Source organism: Panthera leo, chromosome C1, assembly GCF_018350215.1.
Source record: "Panthera leo isolate Ple1 chromosome C1, P.leo_Ple1_pat1.1, whole genome shotgun sequence".
NCBI classification, from domain to species: Eukaryota; Metazoa; Chordata; class Mammalia; order Carnivora; family Felidae; genus Panthera; species Panthera leo.
In genome coordinates, this window is record NC_056686.1 from 14,317,330 (window position 1) to 14,329,716 (window position 12,387).

Here is a 12,387-nt window from a genome sequence, read left to right on the forward strand (position 1 = left end):
TTTTCAATTTGCCTACTAGTTTATCGTTTTTTGTCTCTCCTTCTACGAAATAAGCTATAAATTCATTGTACATCCCTAGCACCTAGCTCTGTGCCTAAAACCAAGCAGATGTGTAATTATCTTTGTAAGAGTGAAGAATGGAGTATTTGTAGGAATGAACGAACGAGCGAACGAACGGATCTCAGTTGGGAGAGGTCCAAAACAGGGGAGCATAATTCTGCTGGAAGAGATTCGTATCCCCTTCTGGCAGAAACACCCTGCGATTAATAATCATATTCATACTGGAAGCTTCACGTATGCACTGCTCACTCGAAACCACACTTGGTGCTGCCCTCCACATGCACTGATTCCCTGAACCCTCACAGCCACTACAGGAGGCAGCTGCTATGGTATCTCCATTTAATCAAAGAGGAAACAGAGGCACAGACAGCTTGGTCGCTTGCCCCGGGTCGCCCAGCTGGTGAGTGGTGAAGCGGGCAGTCTGGCTGCAGAGGCTGTGCCCTTGTCCTGGCCCAGAACACAGGAGCCGCAGCTGAGACAGCAACACACGGTCTTGACGCACCTCCCAAGCTGACACATGGCTTTTGGCTTCCGCTCCTCCCTCCTGGCCTCCCCTCGAATCTGTGTCAGGCTTTGATCTTCCCCAGCCTGCCTGGCAGTGGGCAGTGGGACCCCACGACCGCCCCGGCTGCTCCTGTCCCAGTCCAGCGTCTGGGCTGGCACTTCTGGAAACCCACCCAAAGGACTAAGGCCAGAGAAGCTGGTCTCCTGAGGTCCCTTCCAGCTCAGAGATCTAAGGGTCAGCCCCAGGGTACCTGTCCCCACCCTCACCGTCCCCCCACCCTCTCTGGGAGGAACCTGCAAAAGTCCAAGGTCAGATGGGCTTGGAGCAGCCCCAGGGCAGCCTCTGCACCCCCACCTCTCGGGACCTCAGGAGACGGGAATCTCCAAGTCAGTGAGCATGTGAATGCAGATGTGGTGACCTGCGGTCTTGAGACCCACAATGGGAGGTCACAGGGGAGCTGGTGAAAATTCAGATCTCCAGGCCCCACGTGCAGGTCTGGCATGGGGCTCAGGAATCTGCACCTTTAACAGGCTCCCCAGGCAATCCTGGAGCAGGTGGTCCCCACTATGAGAAATACAGAGGGGGCGTCCTGGTCTGAGAAGGTCTGGGCACCCTGATGCCCAGAGGCAGGGGCGTGATCAAGACGGCCCCTTGTGCTACCTGGGCGGGAAGGAAAATCGTTGTCCACGGCACCCCTACTAAAGTGCCAGGTATCACCACCCCAGGAGCTTGCACGTGTGATTGGCCGCCCTCCCAACGGTCTTAGGAGCTTGGAATGATGATGCTCAGCTTTGTACAAGAGGGAAGCCCAGAAGCAGGGAAACTTTCCAAGTCACTCATCTGAGAGAGTGATGGAGCCTGGATAACGATGCGGGGCTTATCTGATGCCAACGTTTCTGTTCATTCCACTGTGGCTGTCTTTTTTTTTTTTTTTTTTTTTAATGTTTATTCATTTTTGGAGAGAGAGCATTAACAGGGGATGGGCAGAGAGAGAGGGAGACACAGGATTGGAGGCAGGCTCCAGGCGCTGAGCTGTCAAGCACTGAGCCCGATGCGGGGCTCAAACTCACGAACCACGAGATCATGACCTGAGCCGAGGTTGGATGCCTCACCAACTGAGCCACCCAGGCGCCCCTCTGTGCCTGTCTTTTAAAGGCAAATCTAGGGGCGCCTGGGTGGCTCAGTCGGTTAAGCGGCCGACTTCGGCTCAGGTCATGATCTTGCGGTTCGTGAGTTCGAGCCCCGCGTTGGGCTCTGTGCTGACAGCTCAGCGCCTGGAGCCTGTTTCCGATTCTGTGTCTCCCTCTCTCTCTCTGACCCCCCCCCCCCCCCCCCCCCCGTTCATGCTCTGTCTCTCTCTGTCTTAAAAATAAATAAACGTTTAAAAAAAAAAAGGCAAATCTACTATGGAGTGAGTTTGGGGGTTCTAGGGCAATCCCGTGAGGTCAGCGGCAAATCCTATTTTCCGTGTTCCGTGTTCAGGGGTATGTAGCGTGTGCACACAATTCCAGGCATGGCCCTAGGCCATGGTCCACAAGCACATATAAAGGTGACAAATCACCCTGTTCTTTAGATAATCTTGGTGTGGTGGTCGGTGGGGGAGGGAGCGGGGGCGGGGGGGGGTGGGTAGTGACGGGCTAGTGTGGGGAACCTAGGGATCTCAGCTCTGCCACCAGGGGGCAGGAGCGTGCCAGCCCCCACACCGCTGCTGAGCAGCCCCAGTGCCCACCTCAGACACACAACCACGTACTGCGGAACCCCTTGGTGCCCAGCTGGTCCCTCTGGCCGAGGAAGAGCAAGGGGCATGTCCGAAGTCACCCAGGGTGTTCATGACAGAGCCAGGGGCCAGAACCCGCCCTTCTGGGCTCCTTCCTCCCCCAGCATCTCCCAAGAGAGAAGCTACTGCATTTTGCATGTCATTGTCCAGCGCTGTCCTGGGCACCAGAGGCCAAGCAGCACCTCTGGAGCGCGGTGCGAAATGCGGCTGCACCCCAGGTCTTGCAATAACAAGGCTGCCCTCCCCACGTTTTCTTTTTTCTTTTTTTAATTTATTTTTGGGAGAGACAGAGAAAGACAGAACTTCTTATGCGAAGACCCCGGCTAAGAAGTCAGGACAGGAGGTACTACCCTGCTAGTGTCCACACCGTGCACCGTGTTAGGCAGGCCGGGGGCTTGTTCACTCCTCTCCCGAGGGTCTGAGGACACGCGTCTCAGGCTGTACACATACAACTGTCACCCAGCCTGCTGTGCCAGCATCCCCTCAACTGACTGACTTAAAAAAATTTTTTTTTAATGTTTATTTATTTTTGAGACAGAGAGAGACAGAGCATGAACGGGGGAGGGGCAGAGAGAGAGGGAGACACAGAATCCGAAGCAGGCTCCAGGCTCTGAGCTGTCAGCACAGAGCCCGACATGGGGCTCGAACCCACGGACCGCGAGATCGTGACCTGAGCCGAAGTCGGCCGCTTAACCGACTGAGCCACCCAGGCGCCCCTCAACTGACCGACTTTTAGAAACTTCGAGAAAATGTATCCCCATTTTAACACTAAGTGAACTTTTTTTGCATATAAAGAATCTAGCGACATCCCACGCTGCCCACCACTAGGCCCTGGGTTTAAGCTTTTCTGTCTGCCTGGCGTCTTCACTTTGCGACGCAGAACACAGACGGAGGGATGCGACCTTTAGGACGGCCCCCCCCCACAGGGCAGGAACTGAACTCGGATTGTTCCGGGTATGACGCCTGCCTTTTCCGTCCACGGCTTATTTCAGGGGGACAATTAAGGGCATGAGGGTGGTGACAAGGCTACTTCAAGGTCATGGTCCTTCAGCTCCACCTTCTCGTTCTTCCTGCCACCCGGGGTACCCCCCTCTCAATTCTGACCTTGTCAAATCTCCTCAAAGTCAGCTACGAGGAAGAGGATTTTTTAATCAATTTCTACCTACGTGGGACGCACAGCAGGAGCTAAGAGTAGACTCTAGAACCACGCTGCCTGTGTCTGAACCCTGGCCCCACCGCTTTGCAGCTGTGTGACCTTAGGCAGGTTATTTCCCTCTCTGGGCCACAGTTTCTTCTTTTGTAAAATGGAAACAGTAATAGCATCTGCGCATTAGGGTCACTGTGGCGTTTAATGAATTAGTATAAAGGCTTAGCTCAGGGTGTGCACACAGTGGGCCCTCAAGGAGTATCAGCTATGAGGAGAATTACTCTCAGGGCCTCGCACAGGACCAGGCGCACACAGTGGGTGCTCAGTTCTTACCTGCCGGTGTTTGGACTGGTTTTTTCATACCGATAACAGGTTGCATGAATCTCAAGTTGCAGACAAAAAAACTCAGCAATCAGGTGATGGTGTCTGCAATCTCACCACGCCAAAACACCAACACCTCAGTCTTCTCTGACTCATCAGGGAGGGAGGGTTTGCAACTCAGTAATAAAGACCTCACAAAGTAGAACCAAGTCTGTGCGAAGACTGCCTGGACGTCCAGTCCCATAGCCTGGAGTCGATGCTATCTTTGGATTCAGAGTACAGAGGGCAAACCCCACGATTCAGGTGAAGTTTCCTGGCCACCAGCGCAGAGCTCACGGTGACACTTAAGCTCACTTTGCCTTAAATGGAATTTCGAAACTTCCTTTGAAATGTAACCCTGGGCTACTCATTTAACCTCCTGAGCCTGATTGCCTCCCCGGTCAGTGGGGGTAATATTGCCTTCCTCAGCAGTTGACCTGAGGATTATATACTGTGTAGCAATTCCCAATCCACGTGCAGAACCTAGGAGAGCAACTAGGATAACTTATAAAGACTACCAGCTGTACATAAACCAGCCCCACCTGAAATGGGCAAATTCTGGGTCCTAGAGCACTGGTTCTCAACCAGGGACATTTTTGCTCCCCAGACGACATTTGGCAACTTTGCAGACATTTTTGGTTGTCACAACCCAGGAAGGGCTACTGGCATCTAGTGAGTGGAGGCCAGGGGCGCTGCTCAACGTCCTACAGTGCATGGACGGCCCCAGAACAAAGAATGATCCAGTCCCAAATGCCAATAGTGCTGAGCTTGAGGAACCTGGCTGAGAGCTATCAGTTTGGATTCAGTGGAACCTTCACATAGAGAAGACTCATTTTTTTCAGTTGTGTGGGGAAAGAGTGTGGTGGGTTGTTAGTGGATGAAGAGAACATGATTAGCGCACACACAAGTCCACCCAGCTGCCAAGATGGCACCGTCTGGTGACGAAGATCCCAGTACTGTCGGTAAAGGTCAAACTTCCAGGAAGTTCTGAGAAATGCCGTCTTTCATACTGATTTCCTGGGCTGATTCCATGACTAATCACCCCACCTCACACCCAGAGAGAAACCTAGGGGCACAGAAAGCCTCTTCCTATTGTATTAATCTCTGTAGAAGAAGATGGTTTAACCCTCAAGTTCAGACAAACCACCTTGCTAATATCCAAGCTCATTCTCTAAAGGAAGGCCATCCATCCACCCACCCATCCATCCATCCATCCATCCTTCCATTTATCCATTCATTGATTCATCCATTCACCCTTCTGTCCACCTGTCCACTTGTTCTTCATCCATCCGTCCATCCATCCATCCATCCGTCCATCCATCCATCCATCCTTCTATCCATGCACCCTTCCATCTATCCATCTATTACTATATGCCTACTACGTGCCCATCGGTATGGTAGATGTTGGGATGCAATGGTGAACAAGCCAGACCAGGGCCCTGTCCTCGTGGAGTTTATGGGGAAGTAAGTACCTAAAAAAATGGGCCAACAATGACCCTGATCTTCTCCTTCCAAGATCCCTAACTGTGCTCTTAGAACCAAAGACAGTTTTTGTTTGTTTGTTGTTTTTAAGGAGCATCTGGCTGTTGTCCCTTATTTTTATTTGATATTGCAGTTCAGAGAGGCTAAGTGGCTTGATCAAGGTCACACAACGAGGGCGTCTCAGGGACAGGGTAAGTATCCAGCTTTCCTGATTTCCAGGGCTTTGCCATTTACGTCTAACCCCCACCACATGTGAGCGGCACTCATGGCCGGCTCTGTTCACAGCACTTGGCATGTGTTTCTCACTGGATCCTTACCACCACCCTGTAAAGACTACTCTTACTCTCATTTGACACCTTAGGAAACCGAGGCACAGAGACGTTCAGTTATTTGCCAAAGTACAACCTGAACTTTAACACCCAGGCAGGCTGGCTCCCGAAATGCCCCCACTTCTTGGTCCCTGGTTCTTCATTAATATGGATAAAGAGTTAGCCATGACAACTACTGGCGAGCCAGTCCCATCTCTGGGCCTCAGTTCCCCATCTATGTTATGAGATGGCGGTCTAGATGGTTTCAGGGTCCCACCTCTGACCTCTGTAGACCTTTGGAACCCCAGCACCTGCCCCCACTGGGTCCCAGTGTGTTGCTGAAGCTACTCTTGTTCATGTCTGCAGGCACTTGGTGAGGCCATCAGATAAGCCAAAGGCCCCCCGATGCGATCGGGGACTGGTGTTATTCAGATACGGGGTTCTATGACATTCCGTGGGGACGCCTCTGGATATCCCACCCCTTGGGGGTAAAATCCGCTAAGGTTTTGGTTAGCAGTACTCGTTTTGGAAAGTCGAGCTCTGCCACTCACCAGCTTAGGCCAGTTACTCAGTTACTCTGAGCTGAGGTTTCCTCATGTGTAAAGCGGGCGGGGTGCCTGCAGTAAAGGTGGCTGTGAGGGTGAAACGCAACAATGTGTGAAAAGGGCCAGGTGCCAAGTGGTGGTTACTGTCAATAGAATCTAAAAGGCAGTGCCGGGCTCAATGCGGCTCAGAGAACGCCCCTGGGACGTACCGGGTGGTGACATAAGACCCGCAGTTTTAAACCCACCCCAACTGTTCTGCAAGAACAAGACCTTGTGGCCAAGGTCACCCATAGCAGAAGGGGTAAGTTGTGTCCTAACTGCTCGAGGGTGCTCGGGAGGGTTTGTGGTTTGCAGGTGGGGGGCAGGAAGCGGGGTGGGATGAACAACGGCTCTCCAGGTAAGGAAAGGGAGAAACTGAGGCAAATGCAGGAGCACTGGGACAGCTTCTCCTCCCACCCAGTGGTAAGGCAGTGGGACAAAGTGCTGGTCCGGGAGGCCAGAGACCTGGGTCTGACTCCTAGTCTGCCTCTGGCGCTGTGTGTCCCTGGGAAAGCCTCTTCCCCTCTCTGGGCCTTAATCTCTCCACTTGGAAAAATGAGAGGCTCACCCAAGATGACCGTGACCATGTGTCTCAGACCTACAAAATGGAAGCAACAGCCTCAACCATGCCCCACCCCCCCCACCCGGGGGGAGGGGTGCTGCACAGCCCTCAGCAACAGTAGACACTCAGTGAATGCTCAGCTGGTGGCTTAGTCATTACAGGATTAAAACGTGAGAGTGTCTGTGCTCTCCAGCCACTTGGGTCTCAGACCTCCGTGCAAACTCAAATCCTTTCCTCTGCGAGCATCCGGGAGAATCAGACATGATTATCCCTCCCTTACTTCTGTTAAAAAAAAAAAAAAAAAAACGACAACCAAAAACCCAAAAGCAGTGATATGACTGAGCAATGTTCTCAGACCACTTGTGCCACTTCCTGGGGCAAGCCTCGCCAGCAAACAGAGGAGTGTTACTTAATGCCACACGTGTCCGAGACCAGGGGCTCAGCAAATCACCCTTGGGGCCCCATTCAGCTCTGAGATATGGAGTGAAAATATTTTGTCTGGATACAGGAGGACCAAAAAATATACTTTGGGTTTTGAGCCTTAGAGCTGCGCTTCTCAGACTATAAAGGAACCACCTGGGATCCTGTCCATGCACAGATTCTGGTTCAGTAGGCCTGGGTGGTGCCCGAGTGTGGCCTTCCACCTAAGTTCCCGGATGCTGACGCCGCTGGTCCACGGACCACACTGCGAAGAGCAGGGACTTAAGGCTCTTTCTTTTTAAAAACAATACGAAAGAAAAATGTATTTATCTCATAATAAGAAGCCCCAAGGTAGGGTGACCTCTGTGCCCTGCCATCCTCACGGACCTTGCACTGAACAAAGCTTTAGTTGCAAGCGTGTGTGAGAAACCAGCTTCTGTGACCTGTCGCGTCGGGCTTGTGTAGGCTCCCTACTCTCTTAGGGTCCCTGACCGCCACTGTGCCTGAAAGCGTCACTTAAGACACACACCAGGATTCCCCAGCTGGATCCGAACACGCAGGCAACCGGCATGGGGCAACCAGAATTCCAGAGACGAGATGTCACTCCTGGTCGCTCTCCTGCATTCCCTCTATCTGGTCCGTCAGCCATTCTGCTGTCTCTCCATCAGAATGACTCCTGGGGCAGCCCTTCACCCCAGAACCTCGGCTGCCCTCACTGAGGCCACGTTTCCTCACGCCTGGCCGATGGGGACGCCTCCTAAAGTCTGCCCAGGGGAAATGCACCCTGCTGCCTTCCCCAGCTCAGCCGCCAAGGTGGCTCAAAGCCCTGCCCGCTGGGCTCCTGCCCCCAGTGACCTTCTCCCGTGTGCTCTTTCCTCCCGTGTTCCTGCACATGCTGTTCTCGTGATTCCATTCTTCTTCCTCCTCCCACCCTCCCCTCCCCACGAGCCAGGGCCCCAACGGGAAGTTGGTGCCACTTTCCCTATGTACCTTTTTAATGTAATTTTCTGTGATTTTTCCCGCAAAATTTTGCCCCATGTGATGGTCTGGAGGTTGTTGGGATTTCACCGGTCATTCTCTGTTCCTCCTCCCTGCTTGCCGTCAGAATAAACATCGGAGGTCTTTGTGCCAAAACCCCTCGCCAGCTCAGGGAACAGAAGAAGCCGCACACACAGTAACAGGGGAGCCCGGGCAGAGAGGAGGTGGTGGGGAGAACCTGATGCGGAGCTACGGGGGCAGGGGGCTGCTCACGAGGCAGCCCAGGCGTTTGATGGAGAGCACCCTGGGTGCTGCAGGGGGTTGAATGGTGACCCCAAAAGATACATCCACGCCCTAACACCTGGGGACATGACCTTATTTGGAAAAAGGATCTTTGCAGATATAATTACGTTAAAGATCTCCAGATGAGGACAACCTGTACAACGTCCTTACAGGAGGCGAGGAGAGGAGAGGAAAGGGAGGAGGAAGCCGCGGGACAATGAAGGCAGAGACCAGAGACATACGGCCACAGGCGGAGGAACACCGGGAGCTAGCAGAATCTGAAAGAGGCAAGAAGGAGTCTCCCCAACAGCCTTCAGAGGGAACAAGACCCTGCTTGACACCTTGCTTTCAGAATTCGGGCCACCAGAGCTGTGCGAGAACACATTTCTGCAGCTTCAAGCTGCCCAGTTTACGGTAATTTGTCATGACAGCCCCAGGAAAGAAAGCAGGTAGAATCCCACACCGCCACTTGCTGTGCAGCTTTGGGTAAATCACTTAACCTCTCTGAGCCGACTTCCTCATCCACAAAACGGGGCAGTAAGATCTATCTCCTTAATTCATTCAACAGATAGCTACTGAGCATGTACTACGTTCCAGGTGCTATGTTAGGTACTAGAAATACGTGGTGAAGGAAACCAGATGTGGTTCTGCCTGCCTGGCACTTATGGTCCGGAGGAGAAGTCTGCAAAGAATCATGTAACCATTCAACTGCAGCTGTGGCCACATGGTGCTGGGAGGAGCATCCCAGACGGGGGGGGGGGGGGGGGGTGGGGGGTGGGGGGGTGGGGGCAGAGTCTTCCCCAGAGAATAGATGCCTGAGTGGAGGGTTGAGGGCAAGGTAGGAGTAACTGGATAAGAGGAGCAGGGAAGGGCATGTGCAAAGTCCACGGTGCAGGAAGCACAGGCGCTTGGGGAGGCCTCTGTGGAGAGGGGGGACAGGTGTGCTGAGAGATGAGGCTGGGGGCCACGCTCCTGAGGGCAGTGGGAGCCGCGCGTGGTCCCATGTGCATCTGGAAAGATCACTGAGTTGCAGCGTGAGAACAAAGTGCTGACTGGAATGGAGGCAGGAAGACCAGTGAGGATGCCAGGAAGGGGCAATGGCGGCTGGGGCTGGGATGGCAGGTGGAGACAGCGAAGGGACCAGACCCAAGAGCTACTTAGGAGGTAAAACTATGGGGCCTTGAGAAATAACTATCGAGCACCCACAATGTCTGGCACAAACAAAGTGTTTACTGGCTCCCCCATTACGCAAGGGTCCCTTTCCTTCCCTGCACCAAAAGATCATGGTGGGGGCGGGGGGGGGGGGGTAGGTCCACAGGTCGCAACACCTGTCACTGGCTTTCCTGGCCAAGGGTGGAGATGAGCACCCCAAATATACAGAACTTAGAAAATCAACTCACCATCCTGGAGGGAGAAGCTCAGAAGGTCCTGGGGGAAAAGGGGACAGGAATTAGCAATACGTTCGATACGTAACTAGCCTGCTTGTTTGAACAGCACTTACTGACTTTTACCAAGTGGGGGAACGAGACCGACAAAATATCTCTGCCCTATGTTCTAGTGGTGAGCCAGCCACACAGGTAGGAAAATAAAGAAAGAAATGGGTAAGACTTTCAAGGAGGGAAACCCACTGATTCGACAACAGCCCGCGTCATAAGCTGCCTGCTGTAACTGCACCCTGAGCAGGTTGAGTGACATACCCAAGGGCACAGAGCAGAGCTCCTGCTTCCAAAAAGAGGCACCACAGCTTAGCACTCAGGAGCCCGGACTCTGGGGTCAGACTGCCAAGGTTCAAGTCCCGGCTGAGCCACCTGTCAAGCCGCATGACCCTGAACAAGTTACTTAACCTCTCGGTGCCTCAGTTTTCCCATTCATAAAATGGGGATGATCACGCACTCTAACTCATAAAGTGGCTTGCAGAATTAAATGGGCTAATATTTGTAAGGTGCTAGCACATAATAAGCACTGTTTAAGTATGAAATTAAAGCCACGGTAAATACTCAGTAACGGTAACTTACTATTAGCTCTGATCATCATCCTGTGATATTACGACGAACTGTTTCAGCTTTCAATGACCCCACCCCACTAGAAGCGATTTCTAGGCTGACTCTGAAAGGAAATCATTTGTTCTTTCCCCCGCAGCCAGCTGCACCCCCTGGGTGGTGGGTGTACCTGAATGATCACCAATGGGTCGTCCTTCAAGATGGGGTCCTTCAATAAAATGGCAGCAAACACGTCTGCTCCTTCGCCTCCCAGGCCGTTGGCAAAAGCGGTCATGGTTGGCAAGACGGCTCTAGGCAACTCCAGCCACTTCACCAGGCCCGCCACAAACTCCGTGCAGAAGGAGCTGTAAGACAGACATGGCTTAGATCCCAGGGCTCCCAGAACACGTCTCATGAGGCCACTGGGAAGTTCGGGTGAGATGCGCTCACGGGTGTGAACAGCCAGCTTGTACAAAAACCACGGTGACCGCGACCCACGGAAGGAGACAGAGAGCCAGAAACTTAATTTCAGGTGATGTGGATCTTAGCTTCTTCTCCCACCAGAACTTTCACCAAAGCAGCTGATGAACCACAGGAAGGAGGGTAATGAGCAGTTACTGACAGGTGCCCTGCGCCCGGCCTGTGCCGGGGGATTGAGGAATCAGAGGAACAAGGCACCCCCGCCTCAGGGGAGAAGCTCACAGACACGTACGTGACTCACACACCCTCGTGCCCTGCCACAGGCCAGGCCAGAGGCAGGAATGGAGCCCCATGTGTCCAGAGAGGCAGTGCCCAGACCCACCTGCAGAGGTGAGGGGCAGCTGCTAGAAGCTGCTAGAAAAGGCATCCTACAGGTGATTTGATTTGCTGCTGTCGGAAATCACTGAGGACATGCTTTCAGGAAAGAAGCCGGCCACCGCAGGAGCAGGTAAGCGCACAGGAAGGGTCTTTCCCCCCACGGTGCCCATGGCCGTCGTTTGCTTTAGTCCCACAGGAGTCCCTGGGCAGGTGATGGACCCCTGGAGGACCCCAGGAGGAAAGGGACCCCTGAGCTGTGGGAAGCACACAGCGTTTGGGAGACTGGGACAGAGTCCACATCAGGCTTTGCTTCAAAGCCACCAACGTTCCTCGCAGTGACCGTGGTGAACCAGGTGGGGGGGTGGGGGGCCCCCGGAGCAGAGGGTCAATTAGGAGGTGAGTCCACCAGTCCAGAAAAAAAAGGCTGAGGCCTAGAGGCCAAGTCTTTCTGCAAACCCATGTCCCAGCCTGCCTCGACTACACTACCCTGGGGCTCATGCTGGCTTCTGCACCCTGGGTTCTGACGGGGCCAGGGTGGAATCAGGTCTCCCCAAAACAAATTGAGCTCCCTGGTGGTGTGGGCAACCTCAGGGGGCCCCCATGGATCCCAGGCAGCCCACCCACCCCCTCCCTAGAGCCGCCAGTGCCCAAGCCCAGTGGAGAGGTGGCTGTGGGCCAGCTACAATCCTGCCCTGACAGTGTTATGGTTCAGTCTCCAGGAAGCAAGACTGGCCGCCAGGCCGAGCTGCACTGCAGCCTCAACAGAAGCCTCAGCCAACCCTGCAGGGACATAGGAGACCCTTCAGGGCTGCCCCCAGTGGGGACTTTCCACGCCCGCCCCATCAGGCCATCACTGGAAGAGGGCTGCCCAGGAAGGGGGCAGAAGTGTGGGCAAGACGGCTCTCCTCAGCCGAGGCAGCCCCGGCTGTGCGGGCAGCCCTGTCTCAGCAGTGGTGGGAGGAGGCCATTCCCGAAGGGACATCTGAGTAATGTGGCACCGTGCCAAGTAAACTGACCTCCTCTTGCCCCAGTTTCCCTATCTGCAAATGGGTTTAAGAGACCAACTTCAAATTTGTTTAATGTTTATTTACTTTGTGTGTGTGTGTGTGTGAGAGAGAGAGAGAAAGAGAGAGAGAGTGTGGGGG

General features: G+C 53.7%; 1 protein-coding gene across 11 annotated transcripts in view; it reads right to left on the reverse strand.

Annotated features, from left to right (window-relative positions):
- Nucleotides 1-12,387, reverse strand: part of TMCO4 (transmembrane and coiled-coil domains 4) — a 103,808-nt gene that overhangs the window by 72,534 nt on the left and 18,887 nt on the right. For all 11 annotated transcript variants that reach the window (XR_006206164.1, XR_006206165.1, XR_006206162.1 and 8 more), the window contains exons 5-6: nt 10,635-10,809; nt 9,866-9,893 (exon numbers count right to left, since the gene is read on the reverse strand). Coding sequence is in view for 6 of the 11 variants with exons in the window: in XM_042952248.1 (XP_042808182.1) it covers nt 9,866-9,893; nt 10,635-10,809 (203 nt within the window). In the remaining 5 variants the exon portion in view is untranslated. The remainder of the gene's footprint in view (nt 1-9,865; nt 9,894-10,634; nt 10,810-12,387) is intronic.